The sequence below is a fragment of the Phyllobates terribilis genome, unplaced genomic scaffold (assembly GCF_046119375.1).
Source record: "Phyllobates terribilis strain yellow unplaced genomic scaffold, ASM4611937v1 Scaffold_3__8_contigs__length_932513732, whole genome shotgun sequence".
NCBI lineage: Eukaryota > Metazoa > Chordata > Amphibia > Anura > Dendrobatidae > Phyllobates > Phyllobates terribilis.
In genome coordinates, this window is record NW_027362763.1 from 891,553,305 (window position 1) to 891,574,543 (window position 21,239).

At 41.2% G+C, this 21,239-nt stretch overlaps 1 protein-coding gene across 3 annotated transcripts in view; it reads left to right on the forward strand.

Moving 5' to 3' along the window:
* Nucleotides 1–21,239, forward strand: part of ESR1 (estrogen receptor 1) — a 651,368-nt gene that overhangs the window by 405,464 nt on the left and 224,665 nt on the right. For all 3 annotated transcript variants that reach the window (XM_073672708.1, XM_073672710.1, XM_073672709.1), the window contains one exon: nt 8,004–8,194. In XM_073672708.1, the coding sequence (XP_073528809.1) occupies nt 8,004–8,194 (191 nt within the window). The remainder of the gene's footprint in view (nt 1–8,003; nt 8,195–21,239) is intronic.

Here is a 21,239-nt window from a genome sequence, read left to right on the forward strand (position 1 = left end):
CTAACGGCATATTAGACAGCCTCAAGCCTAATCAAATGGTAACAGTATACACATAACCATAATCTGATCTACCTGTAGATATGTAATGGGTGTCCGTAGCCTCCTCTCACCCCGACGCACATTTCGCCTTGCTTCTTCGGGGGGCAATCATCATGAGTGATTACTAAAATATATGTGCAAGTATAGCTATTTTCGATCCATTTGTTAGGATCATTATTCGGGATAATTTCTTTATCCCTTGAAGGTCATGAGATTGATTTTTTTCTCCTATTTGACATTTGAGATCCTTGCTGTAGTCCTATGGATACATATTTGTTTGTTACTATAATTGGTTTGTGACTGATAATTATAATATTATATTCGTTGATCATTGTGGTGTCCTCTAGAGGAAATGTCTGTTTTTTTACAGTTTTATTAATGATCATGTTTTTGATCCTTGTTTTGATTAAATCTAAATAAAAGTTATATGATTTTATTTATTATATGGAACTCTTCATTTTTCTGGGATTTATTTTCCCCGGGAAAAGTTTTGAACTGGTCTTCTTCCTTCTGTAGCTCCTCCTTCTCGGGTAGCAGGGCTGGTATCTCTCTGCATACACTTACCTTATTTAAATAAACAATTATTTTGTTTCCTTGTGATTTGATCTCCCCGGGAATTAAACCCACAGCCTCTATCATTGAAGGCAGCAGCTAAAGCAATGAACCACAGCCTGCACTGATCAGTGTAGGAGAATTTTGTATACTTGAAGCTACTTTGCAGGCTCTGAACCCACAGGTAGATTTTACTGATACATTGAGATTGTTATGCACCTGTCTCAGATCCTTGTTTTGCATCCCTCACCCCGGTCTGCTAGACTTTCTTGTGCTGCATGTCAGTCTTTTCAAGTAGCTCCTATGTGTTATATTTCCTAGGCCTATATAAGGCCTCCTAAGACACATGTCTGTGTCTTGATATTAAGACTTGCTCTTATGACTTTTAGTTTGTCTGTGCACAGTTCCCATCCACAATCTCCAAGACGCCTGTGGTTTCTAGCCCCTAGTTCCTTTTTTTCTGTTCCTACCATCCATGCTACGTAAAGCAGTCCACATCTGAGCTTGTAATTTTTTTGCGCTGAGATTCTGCTGTATTCAGGGCTCCACAGTATAAAATAAAATTTTTGGTTGCTTATAGCGTGCTCCAGCAACAATATCTCAGCAAATAAATACTGATTGGTAATTTACTGACAGGTCACTCACAGGTCTGGGCATAGATTTGTTAAACAGCTGGTTAAAAGAGGGGAAGGGTACATCTAACATGAGTGGGAAAAACGAGGTCGTGATGGAAGGGGGAATAGGCTTGGTGTTCAAGGTGTACATGGAGTAGGTGGTAATGTTAGTGAAAGCTTTACCGAACCAACATCGTCACGTCCTATCCAAAGACAACTGACAACTTCTGTTACTGGATGGGCTACTCCACTCCCTTTATTTGGCTACCGGACAGCAGTACGCCTTGTAGATGAGGGCCAAAAAGAGCATGTGTTCCAGAGGATGGCAAGCACTGCATCAAGTGGCCTCTCCTCCTCTTCCTCCACATCAACATCACACACAGTACAGTCCTCAGAGGTATTACCCTAGTTTTCTCCGGCGTCACAACTCTCCAACCGCCCAACTGACTGTAGGGAACCACAGATGGGCAAGTCTGCAGAGCTGTTCATACATTCTTTGTCATGGGCATCAGAGGTCGGCTCCAAACATTCACAGACTCAAAAGGAGGAAAGCATCTGCACCAATGCCCAAAATTTTTTTCTGTTGGATCCGGGGTAGGATGATATAGGGTCCGAGCAGAATCCTGACTCTCGCCAGCAGATGTTAACCCCTGGGGTGGAAGTTGATCCTGATGAGATTCAAATACCTGAGGTGCATGCGGACTGTATTGTGCTGTCAGGGCAGGAAGAGGAGGAGGGTGACTTTCAGGGCGAGGACTGGCAGAATAGAGAGGATGATGATGAGGTTGTAGATCCCACTTGGTGTGAACCCAGAGGTGCGCAGCTGAGTAGCTCAGCTGAGGAGGAGGAAGATAAGGAGGTTACGTGTGGCCTACCACACAGACACGGAGTGATACAACCACAACGAGCACTGCATCCTCAGCCACCACTGTGGCTGTGGCCAGCAATGGTCGCGGGTCTGCAGCTCGCAGAGCAGCATGGGTTGCCTAGCCTTGGCCTTTTTTGAGACTGCAAAGGATGAGCCAACTCACATTATCTGCTAACTTTGCAAAAAATGACTCAGTAGAGGGAAAAATTGCAATAATTTGATTACTACATGCATGAACTGTCACATGCACGATCAATATACGTTAGTCTGGGAATCTCACTGTGATAAAATGCAGACCATTGGGCCTCACCAACCATCGGCTTCCCCACCAACTGCTTCTGCCGCTTTTTCCTCCTCCCTCACCATGCCAAGTGTTGTCACACAGGTCTCCGGCCACAGAACCTCCACTTGTTTACCCGCTCCAGTCAGGCAGAGTGAGAGCCCATCAGCTGTAATGGAAGTGGACATGCCTGCTGTCTTTGCTTCACTGAATACACCACATCTTTCTCAATCCACTGTAACATCTTCACCTGCACCTCACTCACGGTCCAGCAGTTTGTCGTGTTCACCCTACTTCACCCTCTCTCAGCACTGCAGCCAACCCTCGTTCCCGCAGTTGTGGTCACCTAAAAGATTGTTTCATCCTACACATGCCAAAGTTAAGAGGTCGAACTCCACCATCTCCAATCTGTTGGCCTTGGAAATGATGGTGCATTTCACCACAGACACCTGGACGAGTAAGCATTGCCAGGGGCATTACATCTCACTGACTGGGCACTGGGTGACTCTGGTGGCTGTTGGGAAAGATGGGGAAATGGCTGCTCTACATGTCTTGGAATCTCGAAGACTTGCAGGACAAACCTCTTTATCTAACACTACTTCTGCCTCCTCCACCTCCTCTAGGCCCTTCACCTACGCCCTCAACCTCTGTCTTAATGAGACACGCATTCCAACAGAGCAGAGTGAGATTGAGCAATGGCTGTCTCCACTGAACTTGAAGCCAGAAAAGGCCATGTGTAATAACTGTGCGAACCTGGTGGCGGCCCCACGCTGGGGCAACCTCACGCACGTGCCTTACATGGCTAACATCCTCAACCTAATGGTACAGCAATTTGTCAGCCACTATCCCGGCCTGGATGTGCTGCTGCAAAAAGTACGGTTGCTGTGTGCTCACTTCTGCTGTTCGCACCCCTCAGGTAATTGACTTGCATCAATACAGAGGTCTTTGTCCATACCGATTAACCCGTTTATATTTGATGTGCCGACATGGTGGAATTCCACTCTGCACATGTTGCAGCAACTGTGGCAGCAGCGACGAGCCCTGAGGCAGTATCTCATGGCGTATAGCCTGGGCCAATGCAGTACGGACGTGGTGCAAATCACGTTTGCGGAGTGGGCATAGATTAAGGACCTTTGCACCCTTCTGCACAGTTTTGAAATGGCTACTAGGATGGTTAGCGCTAACAATGCCGTCATCAGCATCACTATTCCAGTCATCTACATGCTGGAGCACAATTTGAATAGTCTGCGGGAGGAGGATGTGGTCCCAGAGGAAGAGAAGGAAGCAGAGGAGGATACGGAAGGGATAACAATATCTCCACACTGTCGTCACAGAGGCGGGTGCCAAGGCGATTGAGGGGATCTAGTGTTACCAGACAAACTGTTAGTGAAGGTGCAGTAGCCGAGGAGCAAATGGAGGAGGATGAGGAGGAAGAGGTGATGGGTGAGCAACAGTCAGGAGATTAAGAGGATAATGATCCCCTCTCTGTTGTCTGTGGTTGGCAGGAGGGGACAGAGGAAACAAGCATCTGTGTTACCCAGCCACCAACACACCATGGGCTTGGACCTCATGGAAGAGCCCGACACATCAGCATCTTCTTGCTGCACTATCTGCAACATGATCCCCGTATTGTTCGGATTCGAAATAGTGCTGACTACTGCGTTGCTACTCTGTTAGATCCATGGTACAAGAGTAAATTTTGCAAGATGGTTCCTGCCCTGGAAAGGGACGTGTGCATGCTGGAGTATCAACACATTTTTAGACAACCTAAAGAGAGGTTTTCCCCAAGACAGCAGTGAGGCACACAGTGTGCATCACATCTCTAGACCTCCAACCCCAGGAATGTCATTTTGTCAACGCAAAAACATTAGCAGCTGCAGCAATGTAAATGTCAGATGCAATTTCTGTGAGTCATTTCATACATCTTTTAGACTAGCTCATTCACCAGCACAAAAGAGTACAAGTCTGACGTGGTGAAATACTGGAAAAGATGGTGAAGGAGTATCTTGAGGTCAAAATTAATACCATCAGGGAGGGTTTGGACTTCTGTGCCTGCTGTTGCTGCTGATGTTAACAATGATTTTTAGAAATGTGGAGACTCCTGATTGGGTCTCCATCTGCTGTAGTGGAAGGTTTGTCAGTACCCCATTATACTAGTTCTACTCTGGTGAAATTGTTGCCACTTTGCTGATGTCTACCCCTAATGTTTGGAAATGTGGAGACTTCTGATTGGGTCTCCATCTGCTGGGTTGGCTGTAGTGGAAGGGGTGTCAGTGCCCCATTATATTAGTTCTACTCTGGTGAAATTGATGCCACTTTGCTGGTGTCTGCCCCTAATTTTTGGAAATGTGGAGACTCCTGATTGGGTCTCCATCTGGATGGTTGGCTGTAGTGGAAGGGGTGTCAGTGCCCCATTATACTGGTTCTACTCTGGTGAAATTGATGCCACTTTGGTGGTGTCTGCCCCTAATTTTTGGAAATGTGGAGACTCCTGTTTGGGTCTCCTTCTTGTGTGTAATGGGAAAAGGTGGCCAGGTCTGATCTTTTACAACATGTGAACAGACAAGCTGACGGAGGACATGTGTTGCTCCGGACAATGTTTTCATGAAAATCATTGGGTTCAGACATTCACATTGGTGTTATTTTCACATGTACTAACTACCTAGCATTTTTGTAGACCAAGTAATACCAGATAAATGTTTGCATGACATTGGTGTTCATTTCAGCAGTCTAGTACACAGACTACAAAAATGTCCAAGAATGATGGACATGTCAGAAATCACACTGTTGACTTGGCATTTAACATATGCAAGAAAAATAAGTTTGATCCATGGAGACCCTCGCCTTGCAATTAGCAGGACTTAAAACAACTTGCCACTAACATTTTGGTACCAGATTCCACAGGACACCCACAGAGGTCTTGTTTGGTCTATGTCTTGCCTGAAGCTGTTTCAGCAGCATAGGAGGACATATACATTATTAGGTTACGCTCACACTAGCGTTTAACAAATCGGTCCCATTCTCATCCAGGAGAGGGGGATGATTTTTTCTCACTTGGTGCTATATACAATGTGACACGCCCCCAGGGCCGTGGGGTACTCGGCAGCCGGGCCTCCGACAGCCGGGGGATATCACGGTGGCTGCCCGGTCCGTGGCCCAGGGCGGTCACTCAAAAAGGGGGAATATGTATAGGGGATTTGTCGTGACGCCACCTGTGGTGTCTGGTGAGGATCACCAGCGCTGCGGCAGTCCTCTGAGGCAGATGATGGGGCAGCTTAAGATGGAACGGCTCCCCACAGGTGGAGCAGGCCTCAGGGCAGTGTAAGAAGAAGATGGAGGAGGTGCGCTGGGTGTTGTAGTGCAGGGAGGGAAAAGGTACCGGCGAAATGAAGGAGTGGAGGCAGTTCAGTGCAGTCATCTGAGTTTACTCACAGTTCTGTTCAAGTTCCTCAGGTGCACAGTACTGGTGCAAGCCTCCCGCGTCGCACTGCGTTCACCAGGCAGGGGTTCAGTCCTTCCTCAGGCTGCTCAGGTGTGCCTGGCAGAACCCCACTTTCATATGTACCTTCCTAGACCGACTTCACGCTGGGTCTTTACTCCCTCCTGCCCTGCGCTTCTCACTGTGAATCCTATTCGGGTGCTGCGAGGTCCCCCCTGTCCGTCGGAGTTGCTCAGACCAGCTCGACCTTACTCTTGGATTGAAGTGAGAGTTTGGCTCCTTCTATAGAAGTCAGAAGCCTCCGGTTTTTCCAGCCGAGGCATGAAGCTGCACGACTGGGCCAGGGGCCGGTCCCCTTCTTGCGGCCTAGATCCTCCTGACACCTGGCAGGTTCGGGGTGTACGGGTGCCACCTGCACTCGCCGTACCCCCTAGGATCCCTTCAGTAGAATGGAGCCTACTCCCTGCTCCCCTCCTGGGCCTCAGTCCTGGGCCCTCGTAGTGGAGCAGAGCTACTAGAGAGACTCTGCTCCCGAACTGTTCTCCAACTACTAGACTCTCTGATCTGCCACCCTAAGATGGCTTCCCTATTTTATATCTTTACTGTATGAGTGCTCCCATGAACTACTTCCTCCTCCCACACCCACTACTGGTTCCCCCTACCTTTGGGTTCCCTCCACCCCAGCCAGGGTCAGAGCTCAGCAGAAAACTACATTGAGTCTTGCCCCTCCTGCTGGCCTGGGGTAGTGTAGTGTTGGATGTGGGTGTTGGGGTTCCGTGCAGCACTCCTTCCTTACCTGAGTGAAGGGAGGCACCACACCTCTGGGTGAGGTGCAGTACCTCTGTGGCGACCGAACCCCCAGGGGCGCCACAAATGTGTTTTTTTACCCAGCAGCTATTAATCATTTACAGGACCATTTACAGTTTCCTCTGCTACAGAACTGTAATGTATCCATAAAAATCAGATGCCATACTGATGTTCCATATGGAATGCGATATTTTTCTCACACTGTACTGATTTCGGAGTGAAATTGCAGCATACTGTGATTTTTTTCTCATGCCGAAGAGAAAAAGCTGAGAAAAAGTAGGTTGATCAGCACTGCCTCATTGAATAACATATACCAATATGATTTTTGATCGGATTGCACTCGTCCGATTTATACGCTAATGTGAGCGAGCCCTTAAGCAGATAGTGTGTAGATATGTATAGATAGGGCATTTTAATATACAAAAGACACACATTTGAATGGACTTGGTTTTATTTCTAGAATAGGTCTTGGCAGTCCACTTCAGCTATTTTGAATGATATCGCTCATGATTGTAAACCAGATGCTGCTTGAAATCACTTTAGTAGATAGGGCCTTTACTTAATGATGTGTGAGGTGTATTAATGGTAACTGCACCTTTCACAGTTGGCTGCTCCCACTCATGACAAAATCTAAAACATAGATTATAAACACTAAACTTTCAAAAGAATGTATCACTCCCACAGATACAGTAGTGAAGTCACATAACTCATTTCTTCATTCTCCATTCAAAATAGTTAAAAAAAAACTGTACAAAAAAGAATGAAAAGTTAAACGGGGTAAGGAAAGTGGTCTGTTATTTCAACAAAATATATTATAGAATTATATATTATATATACTGTATAAATAATATAGAATTATGTATCATATTAAAGGGAATCTGTCACCAGGTTTTCGCAGTATAAAGTACGACCACCACCTATATGGCCTCTTTTACAGCATTCTACTAAGATGTATATTTGTCCCCCAACCCCTCTGAATAGCACAAAGAAAGAACTTTTCTTATACCCACAGATTGGGTCGTCTGATGGGCGTGGCATGTCTTGATTCAAACTTTAAGTTGGCCACTTTTCTGCCTATGCATCAGTTGTGACAGAAAAGAGGCACAGGTTTAGCTATTGAAATGAGCCAGTCAGTCACATCCTTCACATACAGTATGTCACATTGACTCAGAGGAAGCTCCTATGGAGAAACTAAGTCTGAAGTAGAGCTGCTAGGGCCCGGGACTGAGTCTAATATCTTAACATTGGCGCAGCTTTCTTAGTTAAATTATAATAGTAAGTTTTATCTATTTTCACTTTAAACATACTAAAATAATATCTTTATTGGCTTCTTCATGTTTTGTTTAGTTATAACACATTGCAATTTCATTATTGTTATTTTAATTTCTGGTTTATTTTTTGCAGGTCAGGTTCAGACAATAGACGCCAGAGTGGAAGAGAACGACTATCTACTTCTAATGAAAAGGGAACACCACCAATGGAGTCCAGCAAAGAAACTCGATATTGTGCAGTATGCAGTGACTATGCATCTGGATATCACTATGGAGTATGGTCATGTGAAGGCTGCAAAGCTTTCTTCAAAAGAAGTATACAAGGTATAGTACAGTTTATTTCTGCCCTAGTAACAGAAGTAAACAAGTTATAGAAGGGTTCCTTTCTGCTATAGTAATAGAAGTACACAATGTATAATATTGTTTATTTCTGATCTAGTAACAGAAGTATAAAAGGTATAGTAGGGTTCCTTTCTGCAGTAGTAATAGAAGTATACAAGTTATAGTAGGGTTTTCTATCTGCCCTGGTAATAGAAGTATACAAGTTATAGTAAAGTTTCTCTCTGCCCTAGTGTCATAAATGTAATTGTAAAATAGGAATAATCTCTCAGCCCATCTCTTGAGAGGGGACATGTCACCCTCATATTGAGCATAGAGGCATGGCTTTATCATAAACTATACACTACCGTTCAAAAGTTTGGGGTCACCCAGACAATTTTGCGTTTTCCATGAAAACTCATACATTTATTTATCAAATGAGTTGCTAAATAATTAGAAAATATAGTCCAGACATTGACAAGGTTAGAAATAATGATTTTTATTAGAAAGAATAATTTTCTCCTTCAAACTTTGCTTTCGTCAAAGAATGCTCCCTTTGCAGCAATTACAGCATTGCAGACCTTTGGCATTCTAGCTGTTAATTTGCGGAGGTAATCTTGAGAAATTTCACCCCATGATTCCTGAAGCCCCTACCACAAGTTGGATTGGCTTGATGGGCACTTTTTGCGTACCATACGGTCAAGCTGCTTCCACAACATCTCAATGGGGTTGAGATCTGGTGACTGCGCTGGCCACTCCATTACAGATAGAATACCAGCTGCCTGCTTCTTCCCTAAGTAGTTCATGCATAATTTGGAGGTGTGCTTTGGGTCATTGTCCTGTTGTAGGATGAAATTGGCTCCAATCAAGCGCTGTCCACAGGGTATGGCATGGCGTTGCAAAATGGAGTGATAGCCTTCCTTATTCAAAATCCCATTTACCTTGTACAAATCTCCCACTTTACCAGTACCAAAGCAACCCCAGACCACCCCAGACCATCACATTACCTCCATCATGCTTGACAGATGGCGTCAGGCACTCTTCCAGCATCTTTTCAGTTGCTCTGCGTCTCACAAATGTTCTTCTGTGTGATCCAAACACCTCAAACTTTGATTCGTCTGTCCATAAAACTTTTTTCCAATCTTCCTCTGTCCAATGTCTGTTCTTTTGCCCATATTATTCATTTCCTTTTATTAACCAGTCTCAGATATGGCTTTTTCTTTGCCACTTTGTAGGCCAGCATCCCGGAGTCGCCTCTTCACTGTAGACGTTGACACTGGCGTTTTGTGTGTACTATTTAATGAAGCTGTCAGTTGAGGAGCTGTGAGGCATCGATTTCTCAAACTAGAGACTCTAATGTACTTGTCTTGTTGCTCAGTTGTGCAGCGGGGCCTCTCACTTCCCTTTCTACTCTGGTTAGAGCCTGTTTGTGCTTTCCTCTGAAGGGAGTAGTACACACCTTTGTAGGAAATCTTCAGTTTCTTGGCAATTTCTCACATGGAATAGCCTTCATTTCTAAGAACAAGAATAGACTGTCGAGTTTCACATGAAAGTTCTCTTTTTCTGGCCATTTTGAGAATTTCATAGAACAACCAAATATAATGCTCCAGATTCTCAACAAGCTCAAAGGAAGGTCAATTTTATAGCTTCTCAAATCAGCCAAACCGTTTTCAGCTGGGCTAACATACTTGTGCAAGGATTTTCTAGGATTTTCTAAACATCCGTTAGCCTTCTTACGCAGTTAGCAACCAAACTGTACCATTAAAACACTGGAGTGGTGGTTGGGGGAAATGGGCCTCTATACACCTATGTAGATATTGCAATAAAAACAAAACGTTTGCAGCTAGAATAGTCATTTACCACATTAACAATGTATAGAGTGTATTTCTGATTCATTTAATGTCAGCTTCATTGAAAAAAAAGTGCTTTTCTTTCAAAGATAATGACATTTCTAAATGACCCCAAACTTTTGACATTTCTAAATGACCCCAAACTTTTGAACGGTAGTGTATATGGAAAAAGAGCTCATACTCTAACACTCCATCTAACCCCTTTTTCTCTATGACCCTGCTGTGAGCAGGTAATTGAAATGGATTATCTGATGGAGACCAGACATGAAGTATGGACACAGAGGCTGTGATGTGATATTTTTCTCACCTGGGTAAATAAATTTCCTTTCCTCAAAGCAACATTTGGCCAAGAATGTCAAACTCTTTGGCCCCGGATAGCAGATATGAATATTGGATTTTTTGTGACCGGTGTAGGTAGTTATAGGAGATATATTTTCGGCATTGTGACGAAGTGGTGAACATAATGCATTTCCTTACATCACGTGCAGTCTGCGCATCAGCTCCGAATTAATATTGGCCAGATGGAAAAAGTTGAATATTCCATGTCTCCTGTCTAAAGAAAGCTAAAATCATGATAGGAAATATGGCATTAATATCTTCCGCCTAGGACCTCCAAGGGGGTAGATATCATTAAGATTGGGGATTTCATAATTTTTGGAGCCTGAGACACATCTCATCTACCAGCTGTCAGCATCATTTATGAAATCCTGATTTTTTTAGGGACCTATTCAATTTTGAAGTGACTTTTAAGGGCCTACATATTGGAAACTCCCCAAAATACCGTTCCCTTCCCTTTCAAGAAACGTATTAACCTTTCCCAAGCTTCACAGGATTTAACACAAAAATAAATATAAAATGAAAAATTTAATTTTTTCCACTAAAATATTTTACAGCACCAAATTTTTAAATTTACCAAAGTGTAATAGGAGTATATGGACAACTAAATTTGTTAAGAAATTTATCCAGAATGTGGAAATATCCAATATGTGGTCAACAACTGTTGTTTGGATATATGACATGTCTTGGAAGAGAAGGATCACTATTTGATTTTTGGAGTGCCAATTTCTTCTGGAATAGATTGCAGACACCATGTCGCATTTGCAGAGCCTTTGGGGTGCCAAAACAGCAGAATCCCCATTTTGGAACCTAGACCCCTCAAATAATTCTTATAGGGGTGTGGTGTGCATTTTTAACCCACAGGTTCTTCACGGAACTTTATAACATTGGGATCTGAAAATGAAAAATTATGTTCCTTTTTTCCAGTAAAATGTTGCTTTATCCCCAAATGTATCATTTTTACAAGGAATAATATAATAAAATGGACCCACAATTCGTTACTCAAGCTCTTCTAAAAAATGCTAAAACCTCATATGTGGTTGTACACTACTGTTTGAGCACACAACAGTGCTCAGAAGGGAGAGAGAGACGTTTGGTTTTTGGAATGAAAATTTTGTTTGAAAAGATCGTTGGCACATCTGAAGAGCTCTTCAGGTAGCAGAACTGCAGAAAGTCCACCCACAAGTGTTTTGGAAACTACACTGCTCAAGGAATTAGTCTCACAGTGTACTGTAGTTAGAATTTAGAACCCACAGATGCTTCATATCATTTTATAGCATTGGGCACTGTAAATTACATTTTTATCACTAAAATGTTATATTAGCTGCAAATATTTAATTTTCACAAGGTGTAATAGGGGAAAATGGACCCCAAAATGTGTTCATTAATTTGTCTAGAAATAGGTGAAACCCAAATGTTGTCAGAAATTACCGTTGGCCACAATGATGAGACCTGCCTCCAGCACCTGGTACCTGGGAACAAAACAAACTGTACTGCTGTTTCCCAGGCGCCGGTACATATCACACTGATGACACACGGATGTCAACCGTGTGTCATCACTGTGCACATGTGTGGAACGTTTTGCGGCCCGAGCTCCAGGTAAAAACTGACATGTCAGCGTGTTTTGCTCATGGACACACGGTCTGTGGAAACACACTGACATGTGTGCAGACTCAATCATTTGAATGGGCCTAAGTGTGTAAGTGTCTCCAGTACATGTGAAAACTGTCACCACACGTACTGGACGTGTGAATGAGGCCTTATAATGTATGCAGTTTGTATTGTGAAATCTTGCAATCTGTTTAACTTAGTGCTAGTTGCAATATTGCTTTATTTTTACTTTTAGATATTTTTTAACAATATAAAAATTGATTGTAAAGGTGAACTTGGCCTTTTAAGGGAACCTGTCATAATCTTTAATCCACCCCTTCAAAACCAATCTCTTTATGACCCTAAAGCGCTACTTCAGCAGTGAGAAATCATGTTTTGAAGTCCTGAAGTGCATTGGGGTGTTAACTATCAAATAGAAATAAGGAAAGGGAAGGAAGAAGGAACTCATCAGCTCAGTAGAAGATATGCCAGATTTGCGCAATGCATGGATAGCTCCAGGTCGGTTCCTGGGATGAATATGCAGGTGAAAAATAGGATTAAAATCCAGCTGCTGCTATGTCAAAAAGAAAATCTAAAACTTCATATATTTTAAAACAGGATTAAAATCTTGGAAATAATAAAATCATGTCAGTAGATGTCCAGACGTCTTTCCTACGCATTTCAAGTAAACGCTCTTAATGACAAATTAAGAGCATTTGCTTGAAATGCGTAGAACAGACATTTGGACATCTACAGCCATGATTTTAGTCTTTGCCAGTTTTTAATCCTTTTTGAATAAATGTGAAGTTTTAGATTTTGACATAATATCTGCTTCATTTAAACCCTTTTTTCACCTGCTTTGTGCCGATGCTCTTACAGATTTTTAGCCGCCACCGTATTCTTAAACTAGTGGCATCCCCCCTGGTCAGTGGCCATGTACCGGAGCAAAAGACCTGTCAATATGGAAGGGGAGGGTGCTGCTAGGTAAGAAATACAGTGTTAACTGAGAAGCTAGAAGTGCATCATCATGTCCAAATGAACTTCTAGTCTGAACTTCAAAAGGCAATTTCTCACTGCTGAAGTAACCCTTTGTGGTCATAAAGGGTTTGGCTTTTAAAGGGCTGCACAGTTAGATTAATGGTTTGGAGGCGGGTAATAATTTCTTACAGGTTTTCTTTAAGGAAAAAATTAATCAATGTAGGGCTCAACTTTATACCAACACAATTTTATTCATGGCCTCCATGTGACACACCCATGTGCTGTCCACAGACACATAGAGTTTCATTGATCCATACACACATCTGATATAAAAACAGATGTGTGTGTCCAGACCATAGAAGTTGACAGGAATCCGTAAAAAAGCGATGACACACAGAAGAGATACTTTTTACTTCAGTATTTCTTCCATATATCATCTGTTTTTCACTGATAAGAGTCAATGGATAAATTAAAGTACTAACGCCTTCCTTTAGAAACCAATGAGAAAAAAATGGAGACAAAATAGGGGTAACATGGATGACATATAACATAAAAAGGTCAGTTTCTCACGGATGTAAAAGTTCACACAAACGCGTGAATGCAGCTTTAGAATGAGGATGTGTTTTTCCTACAACGTGATTGAGCATGTTTCTATTTGTTCCTTTGGTTGTAATGCAGAATTTTATATGTTTATGTAGGGATGTACTGAGGTTGACATTGAGTTGAGGAGGAGTGAATTTGTATTAGGTTCACTTTGCCAAATCAATTAAATTTAGACTATGGTGGAACCGACAATTAAATCCATTTGGATACTATGAGGAAAGAAACAACATTTGTCACTGGAAGATACAATTAGCCTAGTACAAGTTGTACAGTGTAATGAGTTGGCATAACATGTAAGTTTTTTTTCCCATTTATCTGGTTTTCCTTTAGAAACTCTTTAATCCTTTCTGGGGGAGACTTTTGCATAAAAAGATTTTTTTTATTTGTAAGATTCAAACAAAAAGGCCTCCTCCATTGCCTTAATCTTTTTACAGTCGTGTCTAATAAAACTAGAAGCCTGACATTACAAAGTGATTGCAAGTCATTTCTGTAATCTTTTTACAACAATCTGTGAATGCTAAGAAAGCAGATGGTTAATTGCAATGGCTTAATTGACAGCATTGTTCTAACAGGTGTTTAAGAAAAATAAAATTAGATTATTCTCATATCACCAAGGTCAACTTCCAATTTGCTAGTACCTTAAAACCTTTCATGCCTCTATGGCTTTACACATTTCAGGAACAGATACATATATAGATAGATAGATTAGATAGATAGATCGATGGATGGATAGATAGATAGATAGATAGATAGATAGATAGATAGATAGATAGATAGATAGATAGATAGATAGATAGATAGATAGATAGATAGATAGATGGATGGATGGATAGATAGATAGATGATAGATAGACAGTGAAGGAAATACCGGTAATTATTTGATCCCTTGCTGTTTTTGTAAGTTTGCCCACTGACGAAGACATGAACAGTCTATAATTTTAAGGGTAGGTTAATTTTAACATTGAGAGATAGAATACCAAAAAAATCAAGAAAATCACATTGCATAAATTAGATACATTTATTTGCATTTTGCAGTGAGAAATAAGTATTTGTTTCCCTACAAACCATTATGAGTTCTGGCTCCTACAGACCAGTTAGACGTTCCTAATCAACTAGTTACCTGCATTAAAGACGGCTGTCTTACATAGTTACCGGTATAAAAGACTCCTGTCCACAGACTCAATTAATCAGTCATACTCTAACCTCTACAACATGGGCAAGACCAAAGAGCTTTCTAAAGATGTCAGGGACAAGATCATAGACCTGCACAAAGCTGGAATGGGCTACAAAACCATAAGTAAGACGCTGGGTGAGAAGGAGACAATTGTTGGTGCAATAGTAAGAAAATGGGAGAAATACAAAATGACTGTCAATCGACATCAAAGTGGGGCACCATGCAAAATCTCACCTCGTGGGGTATCTTTGATCATGAGGAAGGTGAGAGATCAGCCTAAAACTACACGGGGGGAACTTGTTAATGATCTCAATGCAGGTGGGACCACAGTCACCAAGAAAACCATTGGTGCCACATTACGCCTTAAAGGTTTAAACTCTTGGAGTGCCCGCAAGGTCCCCCTGCTCAAGAAGGCACATGTGAAGGCCCATCTGAAGTTTGCCAATGAATACCTGAATGATTCTGTGAGTTATTGGGAGAAGGTGCTGTGGTCAGATGAGGCAAAAATTGAGCTCTTTGGCATTAACTCAACTCGCCGTGTTCGGAGGAAGAGAAATGCTGCCTATGACCCAAAGAACACCATCCCCACTGTCAAGCATGGAGGTGGAAACATTATGTTTTGGCGGTGTTCCTCTGCTAAGGGCACAGAACTACTTCACCGCATCAATGGGAGAATGGATGGAGCCATGTATCGTAAAATCCTGCGTGACAACCTCCTCCCCTCTGCCAGGATCGTGGCTGGGTCTTCCAGCAAGACAAAGACCCACAACATACAGCCAAGGCAACAAAGGAGTGGCTTAAAAAGAAGCACTTTAAGGTCATGGAGTGGCCTAACCAGTCTCCAGACCATAATCCCATAGAAAGCTTATGGAGGGAGTTGAAGCTCCGAGTTGCCAAGCGACAGCCTCAAAATCTTAATGATTTAGAGATGATCTGCAAAGAGGAGTGGACCAAAATTCCTCCTGACATGTGCGCAAACCTCATCATCAACTACAAAAAACGTCTGACTGCTGTGCTTGCCAACAAGGGTTTTGCCATCAAGCATTAAGTGTTGTTTGCCAGAGGAATCAAATACTTATTTCTCACTGAAAAATGCAAATAAATTTATCTAATTTATACAATGTGATTTTCTTGATTTTTTGGGGGATATTCTATCTCTCAATGTTAAAATTAACCTACCCTTAAAATTATAAACTGTTCATATTTTTGTCAGTGGGCAAACTTATAAAAACAACCAGGGATCAAATAATTATTTCCTTCACTCCTTCACTGTATATGTATATACACAGTTGAAACTTGAAGTTTACATACACTATATAAAAAGACACATATGCATGTTTTTCTCAATATTTGACATGAAATCAGAATCAACCTTTCCCATTTTAGGTGAATTAGGATTACCATAATTTTTAATATTTGCCAAATGCCAGAATAATTAGAGAGAGAATGTTTTAAAGCATTTTTATTACTTACTGCAAAGTCAAGAGTTTACTTACACTAAGATTACTATGTCTTTAAACAATTCTGGACTGCCCATATGATGATGTCATGTGTTTAAAAGCTTCTGATAGTTGTTTTGGCAACATCTGAGTTAATTAGAGACACACCTGTGGATGTATTTTAATGCACAGCTGAAACACATTGCTTCTTTGTGTAGCATCATGGGAAAGTCTAAAGAAATCATCCAAGATATCAGGAAGAGAATTGTGGGGTTGTTTTGCAGCAGGAGGGACTGGTGCACTTCACAAAATAGATGGCATCGTGAGAAAAGGAGATTGTGTGGCAATACTGAAGCAATATCTCAAGACATCAGCCAGGAAGTTAAAGCTTGGGTGGAAATGGGTCTTCCAAATGGATAATGACGAAGTATGCTGCCAAAATAATAACAAAGTAGCTTAAGGATAACAAAGTCAATGTTTTGGAGTGGCCATCACAAAGCATAAAAATGCCTTAAAACATTCTCTCTCTCTCATTATTCTGGCATTTGGCAAATATTAAAAATTATGGTAATCCTAATTCACCTAAAATGGGAAAGGTTTATTCTGATTTCATGTCAGATATTGAGAAAAACATGCATATGTGTCTTTTTATATAGTGTATGTAAACTTCTGGTTTCAACTGTATGCATATAGACAGTATATACAGTGGCATGTAAAAGTGTAAAAGTTTGGGCAACCCTGGTCAAAATAACTGTTATTGTAAACAATTAAGCAAGTTGAAGATGAAATGATCTTTAAAATGCCTAAAGTTAAAAATGACACATTTCTTTGTATTGTAGATATATATAGATATATATATATATATATATATATGTATATATATTTTTTTTTTTTTTTTTTTTTCATATTTTACATTTTTAAAATTACAAAAAGGAAAATGGGCCAATGCAAAAGTTTGGTCACCCTGCATGATTAGTACTTAGTAGCACCCCCTTTTGAAAGTATGACAGCTTGTAAACACTTTTTGTAGCCAACTAAGAGTTTTTTAATTCTTATTTGAGGGGTTTTCATCCTTTCTTCCTTTGAAAATTCTTCCAGTTCTGTGAGATTCCTGGGCCATCTTGCATGCAAAGCTATTTTGAAATCTAGCCACAGATTTTCAATGATGTTCAGATCAGGGGACTGTAAGGGCCATTGTAAAACCTTCACCTTGCTCCTTTTGAGGTAGCCTATTCTGGATTTTGATGTGTGTTCAGGGTCAGTATTCATTTGTAGAAGCCATCGTCTTTTCAACTTCAGCTTTTTTATAGATGGTGTTATGTTTTCATCAAGAATTTGTTGAAATTTTATTGAATCAGTTCTTCCCTCTACCCGTGAAATTTTCCTCGTGCCATTGGCTGCAACACAACCCCAAAGCATGATTGATCCACCCCATGGTTACTGGTCAATGAGATGTTCTTTTCCTGAAATTCTGTGCCCTTTTTTTCTCCACACATACTTTTGACCATTGTGGCTAAAGAGTTCTATTTTAACCTCATTGGTTCACATGACTTGTGTCCAAAGTGCATCAGGCTCGTTTAGATGTTCTTTTGCATACTTCTTATGCTGAATTTTATGGTGAGGATGCAGGAGAGGTTTTCTTCTGGTGACTTTTCCATGAAGACGATATTTGTACAGGTGTCTCTGAACAGTAGAACAATGTACCACAAATCCAGAATCTGCTAAATCTTTCTGAAGGTCTTTTGCAGTCAAGAGGGGGTTCTGATTTGCCTCTCTAGGAATACTACAAGCAGCTCACACTGACATTTTGCTTGGTCTTCCAGACCTTATCTTGACCATCACTGTTCATGTTAACTTAACTGCAATTTCTTTATTACATTTGGAACTGAGGAAAGTGCAACTTGAAAATGCTTTGCTATCTTCTTATACCATTCTCCTGCTTTGTGGGCCTCCGCCATTTTCATTTTCAGAGTGCAAGGCAGCTGCTTAAAAGAACACATAGCTGCTGGTTTTTGGCGCAAGGTTAGAGGAGGCTGGGTTTTTATAAAGCTGGGAAATTGGCATCACCTGGCCTTTCCTAACGATGATAGTGAACAAGTCCAGACTCTAACAGAATAATTAAGGTCAAATTTATCTGAGCACACAAATCTGCAAGGGTGCCCAAACTTTTGCATCAACCATTTTTCCTTTCTGTCATTTTTAGAATGAAAAATATGACAATATCATTTTTTTTGCCTAAAATAAAAAGGAAATGTGTCCTCTTTAACTTAAGGCCTTTTAGAGATCACTTCCCAAACTTTTACCTATATATATATATATATATATATATATATATATATATATATATATACAGTACAGACCAAAAGTTTGGACACACCTTCTCATTTAAAGATTTTTCTGTATTTTCATGACTATGAAAATTGTACATTCACACTGAAGGCATCAAAACTATGAATTAACACATGTGGAATTATATACTTAACAAAAAGTGTGAAACAACTGAAAATATGTCTCATATTCTAGGTTCTTCAAAGTAGCCACCTTTTGCTTTGATGACTGCTTTGCACACTCTTGGCATTCTCTTGATGAGCTTCAAGAGGTAGTCACCGGAAATGGTTTTCACTTCACAGGTGTGCCCTGTCAGGTTTAATAAGTGGGAATTCTTGCCTTATAAATGGGGTTGGGACCATCAGTTGTGTTGTGCAGAAGTCTGGTGGATACACAGCTGATAGTCCTACTGAATAGACTGTTAGAATTTGTATTATGGCAAGAAAAAAGCAGCTAAGTAAAGAAAAACGAGTGGCCACCATTACTTTAAGAAATGAAGGTCAGTCAGTGCGAAAAATTGGGAAAACTTTGAAAGTGTCCCCAAGTGCAGTTGCAAAAACCACCAAGCGCTACAAAGAAACTGGCTCACATGAGGACCGCCCCAGGAAAGGAAGACCAAGAGTCTCCTCTGCTTCTGAGGATAAGTTTATCCGAGTCACCAGCCTCAGAAATCGCAGGTTAACAGCAGCTCAGATTAGAGACCAGGTCAATGCCACACACAGTTCTTGCAGCAGACACATCTCTTCAACAACTTAAGAAGAGACTTTGTGCAGCAGGCCTTCATGGTAAAATACCTGCTAGGAAACCACTGCTAAGGACAGGCAACAAGCAGAAGAGACTTGTTGGGCTAAAGAACACAAGGAATGGACATTAGACCAGTGGAAATCTGTACTTTGGTCTGATGAGTCCAAATTTGAGATCTTTGGTTGCAACCACCGTGTCTTTGTGCGACGCAGAAAAGGTGAACGGATGGACTCTACATGCCTGGTTCCCACCGTGAAGCATGGAGGAGGAGGTGTGACGGTGTGGGGGTGCTTTTCTGGTGACACTGTTGGGGATTTATTCAAAATTGAAGGCATACTGAACCAGCATGGCTGCCACAGCATCTTGCAGCGGCATGCTATTCCATCCGGTTTGCATTTAGTTGGACCATCATTTATTTTTCAACAAGACAATGACCCCAAACACACCTCCAGGCTGTGTAAGGGCTATTTGACCAAGAAGGAGAGTGATGGGGTGCTATGCCAGATGACCTGGCCTCCACAGTCACCAGACCTGAATCCAATAGAGATGGTTTGGGGTGAGTTGGACCGCAGAGTGAAGGCAAAAGAGCCAACAAGTGATAAGCATCTGTGGGAACTCCTTCAAGAATGTTGGAAGACCATTTCCGGTGACTACCTCTTGAAGCTCATCAAGAGAATGCCCAGAGTGTGCAAAGCAGTCATCAAAGCAAAAGGTGGCTACTTTGAAGAACCTATAATATAAGACATATTTTCAGCTGTTTCACACTTTTTTGTTAAGTATATAATTCCACATGTGTTAATTCATAGTTTTGATGCCTTCAGTGTGAATGTACAATTTTCATAGTCAGGAAAATACAGAAAAATCTTTATATGAGAAGGTGTTTCCAAACTTTTGGTCTGTACTGTATATACATATAAATATAATTAAATTTGCTTTAATGGCACCATAATAAAAGTGTATTGTAAAACATTGCACCTTTAATGCACTTTTTTTCAAATACCCAAAATAATATGACACTATGCAGAAATTAAAGAAGGAAAAAAACAATAATAAAACAAATAATGAAATGGAAAACAATAAGTTATATACTGTAAAGGAAAAGCTCTTTCCAATGAGGGTGAATTAATTTTAATATAGCATATATATATTTGGTTTTAAAGAGTCCTTTCACCAGATTTTTCATGTCCGACTGGACATATGATGTAATAGTGACAGCAGAATGGAATAAAATGTTTGTTTTTTTTTAATTTTGCCTTTGGTATTCAATAAGTTAACTTTTGTTACGTTCAAGTGAGAGTTATTAAATACGTCTCCAAGGGGGGCATGCACTTCTTCCACCTGTATGAGTTGCTCTCTGATAACGCCCACTTGGACTGAACAAAACATAACTCATTTGGTACCAAATAATTTGATTACTAATATCTCTGCTTCAACCAGACAAAATAAAAAAAAACACGTTTATTTTGCTCTGCAGCCACTATTACATCATGTGTCCAGTTCAACATGAAAAATTTGGTGTAAGGTCCTCTTTGAAGACTATGAAAAACAAGCTGTAAATTAGATGGACAAGCAGGTAATTGGTTATTGAGTCATTAGGGCTCGCTCACACGAGCGTATAAATCGGACAAGTGCAATGCGAGAAAACATCTCATTGCACTCGGACCATGAGGCAGTGCTCATCTGCAAGTTTTTCCTCAGCTCTAATCAGACTGAGGAAAAAAATCGCAGTATGCTGCGACTGGATGCGAGAATCTAATTGCGCTTGCCAATGGAAGTCAATGGGTGCAAGTCAAAAATCGGACTTCACACGGACCATGCGTGTGTAGCACCCTGAGGATTCGGCTGCTACAGGGGTATTGCACCTCACTCCAGAGGTGTGGTATTCCACTCCCGGGTAAGGATGGAGTGTGGGACTGAGCTCAGTAGGCTGCATGCACTACATACATCCCATTTCCGGGGGACAGAACTACGGTACTCCCACCAAGTTTATATGCAGGTACGACAGCGTC